The sequence below is a fragment of the Hevea brasiliensis genome, chromosome 1, assembly GCF_030052815.1.
Source record: "Hevea brasiliensis isolate MT/VB/25A 57/8 chromosome 1, ASM3005281v1, whole genome shotgun sequence".
NCBI classification, from domain to species: Eukaryota; Viridiplantae; Streptophyta; class Magnoliopsida; order Malpighiales; family Euphorbiaceae; genus Hevea; species Hevea brasiliensis.
In genome coordinates, this window is record NC_079493.1 from 25,730,569 (window position 1) to 25,751,942 (window position 21,374).

The 21,374-nt window shown below is 28.9% G+C and overlaps 1 protein-coding gene and 1 pseudogene across 1 annotated transcript; both read right to left on the bottom strand.

The window, feature by feature from the left end:
• Window positions 1-14,332: 14,332 nt before the first annotated feature.
• Window positions 14,333-16,053, bottom strand: LOC131183088 (rust resistance kinase Lr10-like; annotated as a pseudogene).
• Window positions 16,054-16,226: 173 nt separating this feature from the next.
• LOC131179132 (uncharacterized) lies at window positions 16,227-17,975 on the bottom strand. The gene has a single exon (XM_058145083.1). It carries the CDS (start codon window positions 17,879-17,881, stop codon window positions 17,093-17,095), a length of 789 nt encoding a protein of 262 aa, XP_058001066.1. The 5' UTR covers window positions 17,882-17,975; the 3' UTR covers window positions 16,227-17,092.
• Between the last annotated feature and the right edge of the window lie 3,399 nt (window positions 17,976-21,374).

Consider the following 21,374-nt stretch of genomic DNA (forward strand, 5'->3'; position numbering starts at 1 on the left):
TTTACAGGTCGGGTGAGTCAAAAACTTTCCGTTGAAAGGTCCATTTTATGGCCGGACTCTGTCCGGTTGATTTCTTGAAATTGGGCCCAAATGGGCCTTAGAGTTGGATTGAGTAATAGTTAGGCTTACTACGGGCGTCGGGGGCTTTAGGCTGGCCCAGGTCCTAGTGCCGGTCCGGCCCATAGGTTAGGTCGTGACACCCATTCTCATGCCTAATTTAATAACCCAAAACCCTTTAAGCTGCTCTTTAATCAACTTAAAATTTCTCTTAACCAACTAGTTTATTTCTAACACTATGTGATTAAGTTTAATATCATGATTATCTATTATAGATTTTTATCTCTCGGTCATTCAATTTAATATTAAGAATGAAACTCAAAGGGTACCAATAATATGTATATAAATAAAGTATACAAGATAATAATCAAAACTTATATATATTAAAATCTGATTAAAACCAGTTTAAATCCATAAATAAAACTTAAAATCATTACACCTAACTCTAAAATCTTAAGTATCTACTCACTTATGTTTTTATTTACAAGTAAAAGACGTGAAATAGAGTAAGAAAACATTAAAATAAGACTAAAAATAAAAGAACTCAAAAAAAGAGAATCCAAATCTCTAAAAATGAAAGCTGAAAAATGTCACTTTGCAAGTGGTGTCTTCTTCTAAGATGGCGTTCTTCCTTATGTTTTCTTTTCTTGATTTTTCTCTCTCTTTTTCCTTATAGTAAAAATGAGAATATATTACTTATATATACCTCTTAAAGTTTTGCCCCAAAAGTATGCTCAAAAGGGATAAAGACAAAAGGTGTAAAAGGTGTGAAGTGAGAGAATTTTTTCAAGTCAGCAAATTTGCCAGCGTCTTCCAATATGTCTCATGTTGAATTTAGTTATTTTCAACATGTCTCATGTTGGTTCAGAAGAGGAGTTTTTAGGTTCTGCATGATCAGCTACACAAGACATGTCAAGGTTCCTAAAACTTTCAGTGAATTTGGTTTCAAAATTCTGTCTACACGCCCCAGTGTTGAGTTTAACATCCCCCATCTTGCAAATGAAAGAAGCAACAGTGAAATCCAAAACTAGCTATTAGCGTTAATTCAAAAGTTCAATTCCAATGAGATGGTTTGTTAAATACATTAATTAATTTAATAGTATATTCTTTATTGCTACAAGTGAGGTCAGATGACCTATGTTAGAAACGATAATGGAAAACTTAAACTTATTGCTTAAGATACATTTGCTAGAAGGATTGTGAGAACCGATGAATAGTGATATTGTTAAGATTCCACATTGGTTTAAGATAGGGATAATGTGTCTTTATATGGCCTTGGACACTCCCCCCTCCCCCTCGAGCTAGCTTTTAGAGGTGAGTTAGGCTCAATCCATTTTCTTAAAAGATATAAGCGAATGTTGTGTCATTAACAGAACAACTCTATAAGCTTGAGTTTTAGCTAATGAAAATCCATTCCCACATTCAAGCTAGCTATTCCAAAATAGCGAAAATGCATGTAAAAGAAAATCGTTACAAACTATCATAAAGTCATTAACTTTATTCTTAATTCAGAGCATATCCATTTTATATGGTGTCGCTTAACCTAGATTTTCAATCAAGCTGCTTGATTCTGCAATTGACGTCAATGATGATTCTCCTCCATCTGTAGTAATTGGTTCTACAGGATATAGAACAAACCTGGGAGGCAATTCTAGGCTTTGCAAATCTCCTTTAAGCATCTCTACAGCTTTGTTCATTGGAGGATGATGGCAAGGTTGCATCTGTATGCATCATAATCCTGTTATAATCATTTCCTAGCTATTGTACTTTCCTTCTTCAATGCATCTTCTATTTCTAACATTCCATGAGAAAGTTGGTCATATACCCAAAACGGATTGTAAATTTGACTCAAATTTTAGCCAACGCACTTAAGTTTTTCCTTCTTCTTGTGATTTCCATTTATAGCACTCCAAAACTATACACATATGCTTTGTCTGAAACACATCCAATGCTTTGCAAGAGATGCAATGCTCCCTTTGGTTGAATAAAATTTAGCCAACCCAAAATCAAAAATTTTTAGTGTGAAATTTTCATCAAGAAGAATTTTGTGAGGCTTGAGTCAAAATGGAGGATTTGGATTGCACAACCTCAATTTAGATATTCATTGCCACGAGCCATTCCAAAAGATATCTCTATAATTTTTCCCAGCTTAAAGAAATAAGTCTTCTTGATGAAAAATATAATTATCATGAGATCCATTGGACATGAATTCATATACAAGAGCACATTTTGATCCTTCAGCACAGAAACCAAGTAATTGTACTACATTAGCATAGTGGATCCTCCCAATTGTAGCAACCTTGTCGATAAAATTTTGTCCATTAGCTTTAGATTTACCCAACATCTTTATTATTACAAATTGATCACTTCGAAAATTTCCTTTATACACAAAACCAAACCCTCCTTCAGTGAAAGTTTCCTTGAAACCACTAGTAATTAATCTTACTAACATTTCAATAAGAATATCTTATTGGCAAAAGTTTATTCCGACTATAAAAGAATTTCTTTAATGGTATTGTATCCTGATAAATGTCTCCATCGCCATTTACAAATCAAAATTGCCATCACACATGGAGTCCCACATAAGTTTTTCTTGCAGTGAGAAGCATTCTTGGATGAATAAATAAGGGTAAATTATTATTTAGTCCCTAAGGTTTGATAAAACATGTAACTTAATTCTTGTATTTTCAAAACCAAGTAATTTAGTCTATCAATTTCGATAAAACCTACAATTTAGTCCCTGTTGTTAAAATTTCAATTAATTTATCGTTAATTCTAGCGAAAATGCAAAATGCCCTTAACTATATTTTTAATCTGAAAATAATTTAGTCTTTGAGATTTTATTTTATTAATTTAGTTCTTGAGATTTAGTTAAATCTATAAATTAGTCCTTGTATTTTTAAAAATAAGTACTTGAGTCCTTGACATTCACTACAAGAATTATTACTTTTAACGACCAATTTTAACAACCGAATTATTATTTCCTCATTAATAATATATGAATAACGACCAATGCTATAATTGGTTGTAATTATGTAAAATTTTAACAACCATTATAAAATTTCCTCGTTAAACAATAAAATTTGGTCGTTATATATAAACTTTTTTTATTGATTTATTTTCTTAATTTTTAAAAGTCTTTTACAAGGAAAAATATTGCCCTTGTTGATTAATTATACTTTTTTCCTTTTAGAATTTGGTTTCCCTCCAGCGGCGGGTTTTTTCTTTTGTCTCTAAGGTTTCCTAATTCCTTCCAATTAGTAACTTCCACACAAAACCAATTTCTCCCTAATGTTGCAGCCTTAACATACGTGTTTCATAGGGTTCTATAAGAGTAGAGTTAATTGGTCCTTAGGGTTTCATTCAAAATTGAGTGTTCCAGATTCTCGCAACCTAGATTTGAAAGCTTTCACCTGTTGCCAAGCGTGGATTTGGAAGTATTGCTGTGTGGGTGTGTCTTCAATAGGTATGTTTTACATTTACAATTTCAATTCCAATTGTTGAGTTCCTTTTGATGCTAAATTTGTTTAGCAAGTTTTGATTCAGACCATGTAATTGATTCTATTTTTGAGGAAAAAACTTTCTCTTGCGTGTTCTAATGGAAGAACTTGATTTTATTTTGTGGTGTTCTTTCATCCATTCAGCTAGGCACTTTAATTATTTCCTGTTGTGATTTTTGTGATATGGAGATTCTTGGAGGTTTTTATGCTCTTCTTGGTTGTTGGGTTTTGTTGGACTGTTGGGTCTTGTTGATTTACTTATCTCAAAAAGTAAAAATCCTCAAGCATTTATATTTTCTATATGACTTGCTAGCATTGAATTTCTCGGTGGCAGCATCTATAATCTTGTGTTGGGCACAATTATATGATCTGAAACTTTCACACCCTGCGATTTGTTTAGCTTCATGGTTGGTTGGTGCCTCTATTTTCCAAATGTTCATGGCATTCCTGTTTGCTTTGGGCATAGACGCAGTTGATTTCAATCTCATTTTTGTGGCTACATTTGCCGTAGGAGCTATTTTTCTGCTTATTCAAACTATCCTTTTTCTTCCATTGTTTTTCGTTCCATTCCTTACTCCACTAAGCTTGTTAGTTTCCTGTTGGGTTTTGTTGGATTGTTGGATTGTTGGGTCTTGTTAGTTTCCACGCTGTGTACCTCTAGCTGCTAGTTTCATCTGTGCTCTGCATTATTGACTGCTCTGTTTAACATTAAGGGCATGTGGTTTTAATCCCAATGATACTAGATATTTTTGGTAGTGCCAATAAGGGATAAATCTGGTTTTGCGTTTTGGGCAATGACTAGTATTTTCATTCATCATGTTTCCAGTTCATCAGTTGCACTTAATACTTTTGCTGAACACCTTAATCAACCTATTATTTTCTTAAATATTGCATATTTAAATCAACCTCTAAGGCCATTAGACTTTGAAAATTTCTGCTTCCAATGTGTTTTGCATGCATTATATATGAATATTAATTAATTCATGACTTGATGTATAATCTTTTATTCGTTAGAAGAATGGTTATGGTTTGGATTCTCCATTTGTCTCAGATTCCAACTCTGCCTCAGGTTTGCATAATAAAGGGAACAAGCTAATTTTAATGAGTGCTGTGGTTTCGATTATATTGATTCTTGGGATAGTGATAGCCTTCAAGTGCTAGCAAAAGAAGAAAAGGGAGCAAGAGCAAGCTCAGTTTTTGAAGCTATTTGAAGATGGGGATGGCATTGAGTATGAAGAAAGGCTTGGCAGTGTAATATGAGGAATGGTATTAACTCGGCTATCATCTGTACTATATGTTAATTTTATATAAATTTTGAATGGTGTTATACTGAAATTCCTTCTACAGTGATTATTTGCATTAAAAGCAGAATAGTTTTGGTTATCAAAGGGCTTGATGCCTAAGGATCAACAATGATGGAATGAATTCCTTACCTGTTGTTCTGTTGGCTGTTACTTTCATTATGCTCCTAAAGTACCAAATGGCCACTAAATGATGCAAATAAACATAAATTTTCTACACATTTCCTCTTCTTTTTTTAAATCAAATTACCATCCATTTCAAGTCTTGCATTGATGTTTTTATTTTATTTCTTTGTTTGTTGCGAAATGCATGTGCCTATAATTGCTAGAAGATGCATTTGCTTAGTTTTCACGCAATTATGGTTTCTTTTATTGAGAAATTGAAGCATATATTTTCAACATTTTTATGCAAATTTAGGAAGCCCATTTGTAAAGTGTAAAATTACGACATTCATCTAAATGCCTAAATCTTGTGAAAAGTCTTAAATACCATTTATGATCATTATAAGAACATTCTTCAAGACACACGTTGAGCTTGAGATGCATCTAAAATCTTCTTATTTATAGAGAATCATTGTATCCATAACTCCAGCTGCAGGCTGGAATCATATTGGCATTTTAGCTTAGTAATCTAATTTTCATACCTCCATATCACTTTCTCAAAGAGTGCTGTGCTTTCATTTTTTTTTTCCTGCCAAGTTTAATATGTATGAATTCATTTATTCTTTGTTTTTGAACCGGATGTTGTGCCTATTTCTCTACTGATCTGTGGTGTCTTTTCAACCTCAATTTCAGTTATGGGGTTCTTTTCTTATCTCACATTACTGAAGATATAACTGACTCGCCAAACTTTGCAGGTGATTGATTCTCTCATCATGAATTTTATATTATCTTGTGTTACAAATTCTTTGATGCTTTGTTTGATCTACAGCTAATATGTTGTTTCCATCTGATTGTAGATGGTGTTCCTAAAGGACTTAGAATACAAGATGTACTTGTTTTGATAACTGTCCTACTTCTGATCAAGGATAAGGTGAGTATCCAAATGGAAGTTCTGTCTAGGGTTCTTTTTCTCCCTATTTAATTTTTAAATTCTAAGTGCTTTAATACCTGTATGTGTAATTGTTAATTTGTTAGGGAGGGAAATAATTTACCTTCATTTTCCCTTCACCTTCTAATCTAACTGAACAACAAGGCCTTCTCCTTTCCCTCCACTTCCTTAATCCTCATCTCTTGTTAAACTCCTAAATGTTCTTGTGATGTTTAGAGCACATATCTGTTAGCATTTAGTTCAACAACCCACCAAGCACAAGTTAGCATTATTCCTTCATTTGCATTTTATCCCTTATTGTCAACATTATTTAAAGTGGTGAAGATGATAAATAATGCCTACCTTTTCTTATGCATGTGCTTAGGTAACACCAAGCATATGTTTTTTAATTAGTTAATAAAAATGATAAATGACAATAATATAAACTAACCATAATATAAGCATAATATGGAAAGAATATATATATATATATATATATATATATATATATATATATATATATATATATATATATATATATATATATATATAATTTAGTTGAATTAGCTAGATAATGACCTCCTCTCCTATAGTCAACATGAAATATGCCTTGAATTAATTACTAATTTAATTAGAGTGTGAAAATTTAGGACACTTTGGACTAAAATAATTTGACATGACCCTTAAGTTCAAAAGCTCCACAATAGGTGCATATGTTACACATGTAAGGATCTTGTGCTAGTTTATGCATAGTCCATTAACTTATCAAAAGTACCTGACTCAACAATCTTGATCCCTATATAATATAAATAATTATGAATAAGCCTCTATATTTTTTAAAATATCCCTATACAATAAAAACACTTACAATTAAGCCCCTATATTTTTATAAATTGGTCCTTATATAATATATACTTACTATAAAAATATCCCTATATGATATAAATAATATGTTGTAGAAATGAATAATGAGATTGATAATAAGTAGAAATCTCATTATAGCTACCATTAATAGTACTGGAAGCTTTTACCTCATAATAAAACACTAGTAATCCAATGAAAATTAAGAACTATCTATGGAGCCAAATTTATGAGAAAAGCTCAAACTAAGAGAGATTAGCCCATAGTTAGAGAAAATTGAAGAATAGGCCTATGGAATATGGATGAGTCCCGCTAGCCTAGCCCATAACCAATGTTCTCATGCCCAAATTAGTTCTTAAGATTGAAGGTTGTTATTAATGAGTTTCAAAAGTAAGGAATGTGAGATTTTAGGTAAGCTGAGAACTAGAAATCAAAATTTTATATTGTAACTAGCTATTATTTATTGTCAATTATTAATATTTACTTTAGATTAAAAGAAAATGGGAGAAAAAAATGGAATTATTTTGATTTTCTTTTTAAATTAAAAGATAAGTAGAAAAATTATTAAAAATATAAATTTTAATTATGCCATATTTAAGGAAAATGACTTTTATTTTTTTTTTTTTAAATATTTTTTTAAATTTTAATAATCTTATTAAAATATAAAAATACTAATACACGTATAAAATAAATATATATTATTAATTAACAAAAATGAATAAAAGAAGAAACAAAAAATAGAGGATGAAGGAAAATGAAAAATTGAGGGAGATTGAGAGTACAGCTGATTGATTTAGGAACAAAAAGGAGTGGCTTTTATTTTACCAAGTGTCTCCCTTTCTTTGATCAATGCACAATTATTCCATAAGTCCTTCTGTATTTAGAAAATTCACTTTTATAGTTCTTTGTCTTTCAAATTCCTCCATTCTGACCATACTTTTAAATTTCCACTTCATATAATATTTTGGCACCATCCTTTTTGTGATCAATGTTATTTAATTTTTTTTAATATTTATTTATTGAATATCCTTTGCTCAAGGTACTTGCATGGCATTGAGACAAAGTTCAATCGAATGGAGCGCAACTATGATGGTGGCAGTAATAAAAATAAAGGAGGCTTATCAATTTTCTCCAAAGTAGGACAAGGATTAGGTGCTAGTAAAACTCGTGATCTTGATACACAGCAGTGGGAGCAAGCTCATATTTATGTATTAAAGAATTGTGATGAAGTCCAGCCATACATCGAGTATGATATTTTTTTTTGTTTATTCATATTGTATGTACTCTTTTTTTTTTTTAATTTATCACAATCGCCTATAATCCTCTTTTTTTTTTTTTTTTTTGCCCCTTAGAGATTATTCACAATTGCCAGCAACCAATTTAGTAGGTATGTCAGAAGGTCAATGGAATAAAAATTTTGTTAGATGGTTTAAGACGAAAGTAAGTACACTTTAAGTTTTGTATGTATTTTGAGTAATTAATTATTTCAATTGTTTGTAACCATTAGGAATTGATTTTTTCACTTTTTCAAACAAATTTTTTTTATAGGTTGCATGGTTGCATAAAAATGACTCAAGTCCAATGATGGGAGCCCTACTCTCATTATCACGTGGTCCTGCTCGATATGTGACATCTTTTTATGGTTACATTGTCAATGGATATAGGTTTCATACTGAATATCATGACCAAGGTTTGAGGACACAAAATAGTGGAGTTGTTGTAATTGGAGATATTGGTGATGAAGTTAACAACATAGATTACTACGGTGTCTTAACTGAGATTATTCAATTGCAATATCTTGGAGGAAGACATGTGGTGTTATTTCGTTGTAATTGGTGGGATGTTTATGATCGAGTGAGGGGGGTTAAGATTGATGAATATGGGGGGGTTAGTGTTAACTGTAAACGAACTTTGAAAACAAATGAACCTTTCATTTTAGCTAACCAAGCATCACAAGTCTTTTATGTTCCAGACAATATTCACAAAGGCTGGCATTGTGTGATAAAGGCACATCCTCGAGATTCCTATGACATCCCATTAGAAGAAGACATTGACCCCGTTGATTTGAATCAATTCAGTGAAGCATATCAAGCTGATGAATCTATCAATCTTGAATCTGGAGAAACAACTACTGATTGATGCAAATGACCAAATTAGTTGGAAGAGGATGGATATAGAGCCACAAATAATTGATATATCTTCAACACAGAAGAAAAGAAAACATGGATCTTGAAGTTTATTTAATTATTATTGTTTGAATGCTACTGTATAATATTTCTTTTCAAAATAAACTCTATAACATATACATAATTTGTTTTGGATGTTTATGTGTAATTTAGTTATTCAATGTAGTTTACATTTCATTTTGTCTTTTTTCCATATTTTATTTATGTTGTTCCCCATATTTATTTATGTCATGATATATTTTGTTGGTTTGAAAAAAAATTCACATATATTTGATGTGCTAATATTCCAGGTAAATGACGCTAGAAATGGGGTCACAAAAAAAGAAAGGACCTAGGACAAATATAGTGAAGAATTCATTTATACCACCGGGTGCATTAAGAAGGGCAAGGGGACATGGACATCGATCAAGATCATTTTTACCTATGACATCTACACAAAGTCAAACTGTATCAATTGCACGTTGTTCGTTAGAGCCACATAATGACATCTCTCTTGTTCAAGATGTTGATCATAGGGAAGAAGATGGTGGAATACAAGAACAAATACCTGAACAAGTGTATGAAGGTTCAACTCCTATTTTTCTATTTCATTCAGCGTTATGAATTTAGTTTACATTAATAATTTACTTTTTATTTTTAATATTGATAGATTTTGATACTATGCAATGTAATACAACAAGGCAACATCAAAGTAATAACAATCCAGCTCAGGAAGAAACACAAGAAGGTTCAAATAATTATTGTCATATGTATTATTAATAATTTATATTTATTATTGATGCATTATTTCTATATTATTAATGAAGTTCTAGAGACTTTTTTATTTAGATATTTCCACTATACAAAAAAAGAGAAAAACAAGAGGAATGAACAAGGGTAAAAAGATTGCAGCACTTAAGGATGGAGAGAAACTGGATGGGGTTTTTTATAATAATCGAGTTGTTGGAGAAAATCATGCAGAATGGTCAAGACATTTGGGCAAAATAGTGCGTGACCCAAACATTTGTCCAATAAGAGTGCACTCATGGAAGCAAATTGGAGAAGATGCAAAAGATCATATGTGGGATTCAGTCAAGGTACCTTTACTTTTAATAAAACATTAGATTAATTTAATTTGCATTTATTTATTCATTCTTTTTTTTATATAGGAGAAATTTAGAAATTTTGACATTGAGCTATATCGAGAAAAGACTTTAGAGCATATGAATCATTTGTGGAATAATTGGAGAGGGGATTTGAAACGCCACAATATAAAGCCTTGTGGTTCTTTTCCAGAGATGTTGAAAAATGTTCCTCAAGAGATGCATCAAGAAGATTGGGAGTGGTTAGTTAAGAACCATTTTTGCACTAGAAAATTTAAGGTATGACATTTTATTTTACTAATATTAAAAATTATGTAAATTAAATATAAGTATTTTTATCTTCAGTTTTATTATTTTTTAAAAGGGTTAACATAATGTTTTTAAATATTTTTTTTAATGTAGGAAACAAGCGTTCGAAACTCTGAAAATAGGAAAAATTTAACTATGCTTCATCGATCTTGGTAGCAAACCTTACAGGACAAATTATCTATGATTTGGTAATATTAGTGAAATTTTTTCATGCTTTTGCATTTTGGAGATTAAATATATTATGCTATTGTGTAACAATATTGTATTTTGTAAAGGGAGGCAAGGATGGCAATCCACCAGATATTGGAACTATATTCTTTGAAACTCATAAGAAGGGTGCAAATTTGGTTGACTCTAATGTTCAAGAGAAATATGTATGTTATATTACTTTTATTGCAAATTTGTTTCTTTTTATAAATTATTATATTTGTGTCATTGATTAATCATAATTATTATAGGATCAAATACGTGATGTCATCCAATCCAACCCTTCTTTGTCTCATATGGAGGTAGTAGAACAATGTTTTGAAACACGACATCGTGATCAAGTTATTGGTTATGGGGGTGGAATAAAGGCAAAAGAAGTTAAGAAATCTCGTTCCAATGTTGGCCTTCAAGAGGAGAATCGATTGCTTAAGGATCGTTTGTCTGAAGTAGAAACTAGGATGAAACACCTGGAGGACTTATTATTGAGCCAATACTCTAATGCTCCATCTAGAACTCCGCTATCTACAGATCAATCTACATGATTGTGATAAGGTAAATTATCTTCTTTTTCATCTACTATATTCTTTATATTGTTTTTAATATAGGTCATATTTTAAGTTGTACATTTATAAATGGAAATATAATATTCACTATTATATATTTATTGAAGATAAATGTATATAATTTAATTAAAGAGCACGGAAATTGGATTGGAAGTTGATGACTATTTTTGAATTTACGTTTTATGCAAGTTGTAAATTTGAATTATTTATTTGAAATTTTGAAAATGTTCAAAATACAAACGGAATTTTGTCAAATTTTTTATTTGATATTTATACTTAAACTGTTTAGAAATAAAATATTAACAAATTTTAAGTTAAATGTGAAACTCATTTCAAGCTATTAGTGGATTTCATAGTTGTTGCAATCTAATTATATTTTTATATTTTGATGCAGATGTGATTAGGCAAATAGTGAAAGCATTGAAGTAACTTTTTTGGGTGAAGGTGTTCAAAAGTAACTTGGAAGATATTGTTGAATTTTATTGCAGCCTTCACGTATTTATAGTTTCCTTATTGACATAAACAAATTAAGTGTAAATAATTAATATTAAACCGACATTTGAGACGGTTATGACATTTTTCATATTGATGTATGAATGTTTTTTTACTTATGAAGCATATTATTTATTATTATTAATTGCTTATTAATTTTTTTAGAGTTTTAAAAGTTAACACAATTAAATCATCATCATTAATGATGATTTTTGTATTCATATTGATTGTCAATCACCTCTTTTTGTTATTGTTAATATGTTTTTACAACTATTTTTATAGTTGTTAATCATTTTTAACGACCATTTTGCATCGTTGTTATTAATTTTTAATGTTCATCCTCAATTATTTTCAACGACTAGTTTTTACTATCGTTAGTAGTTTTTAACGATCATCATTTGCTCTCGTTAATCCTTTTTAACGACATTTTTTTTAATTGTTAATAACCATTAACGAGCATTATTTGCTGTTGTTAATATTTTTTAACGACTAATTTTTTCATCGTTAATAGTTTTTAGAGGCCGTTACATTGTAAAATAACGATTTTTAATTTAAATTTGATGACCATTTTCTCCGTCGTTAATAATATTAACGACGGCTAAAATAGTCGTTAATACTATAATTTTAACGATCGCTTATTGTGTCATCGTTATTAGTATCAACGACGAGTTATATAAAGTCCTCGTTAAACTTTTTAACGACGGAGCCTATAACGACGACTTAACGACCAACTTTTGTGGTTGTTAATTATTATTAACGACTACTTTTTAACTTTTAACGATGATTTTTCCTCTCGTTAAATATTAATTTTCTTGTAGTGATTTTAATAAATCTATGAGTTAGTTCATATCATTAGAATTATGATTAATTCTCATTAAATTTAACAAAAATATCAAAATACTTTTAATTTTATTTTTAATTTGAAAACAATTTAATTCTTGAAGTTTTATTTTAATAACAATTTGCGTCCATATTAATATTTTTTTTCCTTTTTTGTATAATATAATACATGAAAATATTATAAATTGATAAATATATATAATTTTTTATATATCATTAAAATAAGAATGACATAAATAGATTTTTTTTAAAGTTATAAAGGCTTATTTATAAATAATTATAATATTTAAGGATCAATTTATAAAATATATCCAATTTTGTAATTACTCAAAATTGCTAACGATCTTAAGGTAATTAATCCTTAATTTAATGGGACCTATATTTTAAAAATATAGAGATTAAATTATTAATATTATAAAATTTCATAGATTAAATTATTAAAACAATAAAATCACAGGACTAAATTATTTTCATAAAATAAAGATAAAAGTATTTCAATCATTTTTGCTAAAATTAATAGTAACTTAATGGAATTGTAATAGTAGAGACTAAGTTTTAAGTTTTTTTCAAATCTCGGAGATTAAATTAGGTAGTTTTGGAAAACAAAGACTAATTGTAGTTTATTCAATAAATAAATATAATTAATTAATTAAAAATTAATATTAGAGAGAGATGGATGTATTTCCTCTGTGATTATCTCCATTTTCAATTCTTCTCGGCTGTACCTATTTTATTATTGGTTCTTACAGAGTTAAATAAATAAATAAATAAAATTAGATAATAATTTCAAATAAAAATATTAAATAACCACAAAAAAATAATATTAAAAATTCTTATCGTGTGGGAAATATCATAATTTTAGTTAATATTAAAAAAGTACACGTAAAATTTATCATAATTTTAATTAATATATATAATATTTATAATTTAATTAGGCGTATAAACTAAAAATAGAGAAGTCTTCTCCATTCAACATCAGTCATCAGTCATTAATCACTTGAAGACAAGTCCACTTTGATGTTTCAAAATTGCAATCTCTCTCATCACTTGCAAGAAGTCATCAATTAGCTGTTGATAATAATAATAATAATAATAATAATAATAATAATAATAATAATAAAAAAGTCATCAATTAGTTCTTATATGACAAGGTGTGTTGTTGAAGTCCTGAAAACTTTGATCCAATAAAATCATTTTCAGTTTTTTTAAGACGATAACTCAACCTAATAATTCATTTCTTGTTACCCATATATTATTAGGATATGACTCAAAATTGTTTTGTGATTTAAAAAATAATTTTTTTAATTTAAATAAAAATTTTTTTAATTAAATAAGTAATTATATATATATATATATATAATTTAGGACTCTTATTTTAGTGTTTTTAATATTTGTATTGAGATTATGATAGAAGGTATTAATACTGGAAATACATATATTACAACTAAAAGAATGGAACCTTATTTTATTTATATTTTTCAACTTCATTTAATTAATAATTTCATATATGTAACTTTTAAATAGCTACTTGAATATCAACTCTCTCTCTCTCTCTCTCTCTCTCTCTCTCTCTCTCTCTCTCTATATATATATATATATATATATATATAACTGTCATGATTTTCTGAACTCAAAGGTATACGCATGAATTTCATGTTATTAAGAACAGAGGAAATTCAAAATTAATAAATAGTGAAGCCAATGCAAATGCATTATCATACATTGAAGATGATAATAATAAGGATACCTTACACTCACAAGTTAAACACAGAATTATTACAATCTATCATCAAGTCGTCTGTGACTTTATAGCAATTTATAAAAGTAAAAGAGGATTCAGAACATTTATGTTCAGACATTTTAAAGTTGAAGACCAACTATTTCAATGAGACAATAGTATGTATCTAAGATGTCACATCACTTGATATTGATGACGATTCTTCTCCATCCATATTCATTGATTCTGCAGGATATAGAAGAGGCCTTGGAGGCAATTCTAGGCTTTCCAAATCTCCTTCAAGCATGTCCAATACTTTGTTCATTGGAGGACGATTGCAAGGTTGCATCTGTATACACCACAATCCCGTTATAATCATTTTCCTAGCTAATTTATTTTCCTCCTCTGATGAGTCTTCTATTGTTAACTTTCCACTTGAGAATTGGTCATATACCAAAAATGGATAGTAAATTTGACTCAAATTTTCAGCCGTTGCGTTTAAGTTTTTCCTTTTGCCTGCGATTTCTAAGTTTTTCCTTTTGCCTGCGATTTCCAACAACAACATTCCAAAACTGTACACATCTGCTTTGTATGAGACACGCCCAATATTTTTGTAGAATAACTCTGGTGCCATATATCCTATTGTTCCCCTTGCAGCCGTAAGAGATGCAATGCTCCCCTTGGTTGGATAAAGTTTAGCCAGCCCAAAATCAGAAATTTTTGGTGTGAAATTTTCATCCAGAAGAATGTTATGAGGCTTGATGTCAAAATGGAGAATTTGCATGTCACATCCTTGATGTAGATATTCAATGCCACGTGCCACTCCAAGAGATATCTCATATAATTTTTCCCAACTTAAAGAAATAGATCATTCTTTACAAAAAATATAATTATCAAGAGACCCATTGGACATGAATTCATATATAAGAGCAAACTTTGATCCCTCAGAACAAAAACCAATTAATTGTACTATATTGGCATGGTGGATCCTCCCAATAGTAGCAACCTCGTTGATAAAATCTTGTCCATTAGCTTTAGATTTACCCAGCGTCTTTATTGCTGCAAATTGACCACTACGAAGCTTTCCTTTATAGAAAAAACCAAACCCTCCTTCGCCCAACTTTTCTTTGAAACCTCGAGTAATCTTCCTAATGTCAGAATAAGAATATCTTATCGGCATAAGGTTATTGGGACTCTGAAGGAATTCTTCAATGGCATTATATCCTGATAAATATCTCCTTCACCATTTATAAATGAGAAATGCTATTACACATGGTGTCCCACATAAGTTTCTTACAAGAAGAAACATTCCTGATGAAATATATGGAAACAATCAAGATCAAGGGGTATAAAACATCGTTAGTTATTTCATATTATTTCTGATCGCGCAAAGTTTAATTCTTGCTTAAACCAAATTTAGGAGACTAAATCAATGAAATTGCAGTATTTTGAATTAAATTCAAAAAGTTTACTTAGAATAGAACATAAATGCTGAAATGAAATTCAGAATCCCACAATATCATTGGTTTGGTCCATATTTAAAGATATAGACTTAGTCTACCCAACAAAATCTAACTAGCTATACATAATGTGTCATGTGCTTTTATATATGTTGTCTCTACATATAATTAGACTCTATTTCCCTAGAATCATCTATGAAAGGAATTCTTACCAAAAATAGTCAATATCGCTGGCAAATACACTGCGAAAATAAATGTACAAGAAATCGTTAAAAGAAGTAATAATTAATTAAATATGATCACATATTGTATAAATGAAGAGAGATCTTACCTCCTATCCAAAAGATGATTCCCGATTTAAGGAAAAACAAAAAAAAAAAAAGTCAGTATTAAAAAATATATTCACCAGAAACTTTTATGATGTCATTGGCAGAAACAAATTGTGGAAGAAAATAATTGAAAATGATTCTAATTTTATTTCTTGAATTCATTTATGCATAAAAAAATGTTGAAAACGTATTGGATTCAAATGAAAGGAGCAAAATATATATTTTTTTGATATATATATGTTTCATATTTTGGGCTCAGGAGCAGCGGATCATTGTTTAAAATAAATTTTATCTTAATTTTATTTTTTATAAAATAAATTTTACTTTGCTAATAACTAACATTAAATGAATTAATAAGTTATAATCTAATAATGAGATACCTAATTAAAGAAAAAATTTCAAATCTTATCACGTTTTGGCAATTTAATCCAAAAGCTTCAATTTAATAAAATTAGCTAAATTTATAAAAATTGTTAAAATTTTATCCAATTTTTATAAATTGAATGTTGAATTCATTTTTTCACTTGTTTATAACTATCCAACTTTACCACATTCACCGGTTCTTTTATAATTTCATTTTCATAACCATTGAGTATCACATAATGATGAGATTTGGTGGTAATGAAGAGAGAGAATCCATGACAAAGAAACCAAATTGACCAAAGGATTAAGAATTTTGATGCATCATAGATATCTAAATGAAATTTGAAAATTATTGATGATAATGGTAAGGTTAGATCAGCCAGAAAACAAAGTGAAAATAATATGTAGAAAAAAAATTAGATAAAATGATAACAATTTTTCAACATTATGAAAAATTTGGATAAAATATTTACAAAATTTGAAAATTTAACTAATTATTTCAAAATTTAAATATTTGGATTAGATTGAAAAATACGAAAAAATTTTGGCTTATTTTTGTGATTAGGTTATACTGAAAAGAACAAATTAAGAATAAAATAATCGTACATCGCATATATTAGATCTGAGTGTAGATCTTAATTATCAATAATATGTATTATGTCTCTATTTATAATATATATTTTATGTATTTATCTCATAATAATAATATAGAAATATTATCGTGTGATTTATGAATCGAACGAATTTGCGCGTGAAAGTGAATAATTATTATGATATATAAAATGGATGAAAGCATTACTCACCCTGCATGTACATGCATCGAACACGGTTTCTGCTGTCCCGATAGCAACTCCGAGAATAACATTTTTCACATTTGATGATGTACTTGTGCCAGGAAAGCTGAAACCCAAATGCAAGCTCCCTGTGAATTTCAATAAAGGACATGTTCTTCTTTGCTGAAACTGGAAACATACTTATCATCTCCACGCTGCACGACTCCATCAATTCGGATGCCTTCATGTCTCCGATATTTACATAAGAGTAGTGCCTCTTCAAAGCAGATACAGAAGAATTGAATCCACGTAAAACGCAAGGAGCGGTGTCCACGTAAAGGGGAGAGTACACTGGATTTGGGCACTTGATGAAAATAATCATCTGCGATAACATGGGAGGTTCTCCCAACTTAGCCCATTTGTCTTCTTCTGACTTTGTCCATTGGTATTTATAATAGGAATATGGAACAATCTCATCATCATTAAAATAATCAACTGGTAAAGGAAAACGAGGAAAGGAGGAGCAATTATGCTGATGAACGCCGGCATCCACCAGTCGGATAGTGAAGTTATCGTAATTGATGGACTGGACATAATATTTTCCTCGGAATAGATTTAACACTGTGAAATTATTTTCACAAGAAAGCTCAAATCTATGGTCTCCGCAATTATTTAGATCAGTTCGTAATCCGAAAGGGTAACGAATGTTGTGGTTATTGCCGCATGAAGAAGGGGCACAGAGACTTGTATCCCTTCCATTGCAACTTTGGGAGAAAAGCAGGAAAAGAAAGATGAGCGTTTCTGTAGTCATGGGAGGACAGCAAAGAGATCGATCGATAAGCTTGTTCTGAATTATATTTTCCGTAACATTTGTACCGGTGGTGGTGAAGAGCCACCGTATTTTTATATTGGGAAAAAATGTTGACGTGTGTATATATATATATATATATATATATATATATATATATATATATATATATATCCTAATTAATTTTAAATTTCTTATCCTAATTAATTTTAAATTTCTTATGAAATTGGACATTGATTAAAATTTCAACCCATTAAAATCAAATTTCTGACAGTTTGTATGGTGGACCAATCAAATCAGGTAATGGACGTCAGCATTCACCAGTCGGATGGTGGAAATTATCGCAATTGATGGACTGAACATAGTATTGTCACAAGAAACCTCAAATCTATGGTGTCCGCAATTATTAGGATCAGATTGTAATCGGAAAGGGCAACTAATGTTGTGGATATCCCCACGTAAAGAAGGAGCATAGTGATTTGTTTCCGTAGCATTAATTGCAAATCATTTGGGTGATAAAGCAGCAAAACAATGATGAGCCTTTCTCCAATGTCTCATTAACGGTGTTTCTGGGCTCTATCTGTTGTATTATTGGCGCTTACATGGCAAAATAAATAAATAAATAAAATTAATTAATAATTTTAAATAAAAATATTCAATAACCATAAAAGATTAATATTAAAAATTCTCCTTACATGTGAGAACTACCATAATTTTAGTTAATATTAAAAAAATTAACTACCATAATAATAAAAGGCAAATAACATTCTTGTTACAAAAAATTAATATTAAAAAAAGAAATACACAAAATTAATATTAATAAAATTATTATCATTTTAATTAATATAAACTGATGGTAGAAAAGTCTTCTCCACTCAACATCAGTCATCAGTCAGTCATCGCTTAAAAACTGGTCCCACTTTGATGTTTCAAATTTGCAGTCTCTCTCATCACTTGCCAGAAGTCACCAATTTGCTCTTTACCACCACTGCTGTCCCCATTCTTATCCATGAGGATGTGTTATTGAATTCTTGAAAACTTTGATCCTATAAAATCATTTTCAGTTTTTTCAAGATGAAAACTCAACTTAATAATTCATTACTTGTTATCCATATATTATTAAGATATGACTCAAAATTTTATTGTGATTTGAAAAATATTTTTTTAATTTAAACAGAAAAAATATTTTTTAATTAAATAGATAATTATTTTATATATAATTTAAGATTCTTATTTTATTATTTTTATCATTTTTATAAATAAAAATATTATAAAAAAGATTATTTAACTTTAATACATAATAAAGAGAGAATATAATTCAAGAGAAAGAATTATTATCCATTGCAATATGAAAAGAGAAAGTACTATTACCTATAATGTGAAATCATAACATAATATTATTACCATTATTTTATTCATACATTGCACGAATTATTTATCATTTTAATATGTATTTTTGTATTTTATATTTTTATAGTTATATTGTAAAATTTTATAAATGATAAAATTTTAATTAATTATAATTTTATTTTAAGTGTGGATAAATAAATAAGTTGATTAATATATCGTTTTTAACTTATAAATAAAAGCTAGCTATAATATTTATACTTTTTAGTCGTTAAATGATTTCAAGCTTTAAATCTTTTATCAAAACATCTTTTTTTTTTTGAAGTACAAAAAATATTTACGCACACAAATGGATGAGATTTAACAAATAATTTATCAAACATAAAATATTAAGATTTTGAAAAAAAAAATAATTAAAAATTTATTATATAAAGAACAATTAAATTATCAAAATTAGCGAGTTCAAAAAGTAGATTTAAATAAGCACTATATTCAATATCTAATAAAAGTGAGAAATGAATTTATTTTCTAATATTGATAAATTTTATTAAATTTTAAAATTTGATTTTAATAAATAATAGATTATTTATATTTTTTAATTAGTTCACTCATGCATATTATCTGAATTTTAAAATTTAAAAGGATAAACTGACTCAAACAAATTTTAAATAATTATTATTTTTATATGTTTATTTGCATATCAATTAATCAATATTTTTTGTCATGTAGCATAACAATTAATCAATATTCTTTGCCAAGTGGTATTTTTTGCTAGTTAGGCTTATACAAATCAGCAAAAAATAATGACAATTGGACATAATTTTAAGTTAATTAATAATAATAATATTAATAATCAATTTTACAATCAATTTTTGTAACTAATTAAAATTGATTGCTATTAGCAATCGATTAGATTTGTGATTCTTGAATCGATTTCTAATCGATATTTAAAAACTTTAAATATATAAGTAGTTAGTAACTAATTAAAAAATCAACTGTTAATAACAACTGATTTAAATAGTTGTGAACAGCAACCGATTTAAAATTCAATTGCCAACAATAACCAATGTAGGAAATCAGTTACTAAATTAAATAGTTATTTTAATAGACTCCAAAATTAGTAACCAATTTGCAGTTGGCTGCAAAAATTAGTTATTATTAGCAGCCAATTTAAATCAGTTGTAAAAATTGATCGCCAATAGCAACCGATTTGCAATAGTTTCCTTGTCACCTACTATTAGCAATCGATCTTTGCAATTAATTTAAATCGGTTACTAATAACAACTGATAATTGGTTGCCAAATTCCTTCCCTCCCCCTCACCCCCCCCCGAAAAAAAAAAAATTCCCACCTAAGTTTTATTTATTTTATTTGCAACCGATTCAAATTGGTTGCTAACAAATAATCAATTTTTGCAACCGATTGAAATTTTGTTGCTATTAATAACTGATTTTGCAATAACAACTAATACTCAATTGCTAAAATTAGTTGCTAATTCGCTTACATAAACTACTACTCATATTCTTTTCCCACCAATCATTTTTTTCTCTTTATTTCTTATCTTTTCTTTCATTTTATTTATCATCTTTTTTCTTCCTCATCTATTTTATTCTTCATGACCTTTTTCTTTCTCATCTACTTTCTGTTAGTAGTATGCCCTAGAGCATATCATTTAGTATGGATCTTGTACATCTTTTATTAATAAAAGACATTTTCACTTTTCCGTTTACATAATATATTTATGGTAATAGAAAAGGTCCATTGATATTTTGTTAGAAATTCTATTCTTAAGTTGTTAAGAATATGAGTGACAGTATTTCTCGCACAAAGTATCATAAATAGGTTCACAATCGAGGATACTTCACAATAAGAACATGACTTATCCAGTAAGATTGTATTCATGTTTGTTCCCAAGTTATTTATATGAGATATAAATAAGATGGAATGGTGAGTCTCATGCCATATAACAAACATGATAGGCACTTATACATGATAAGTAGGCCGAACCAGTGACACTTATGACAAGCACATGGAGTTTACTCTTGTCAATGTATTGTCATAAATCATATCAGTGCATATAATCTTTAGACTTGAGATAGCACAGTTATCTTGCATATAGGTGGTTGGAGTTTGATACTGCTTTCATACTT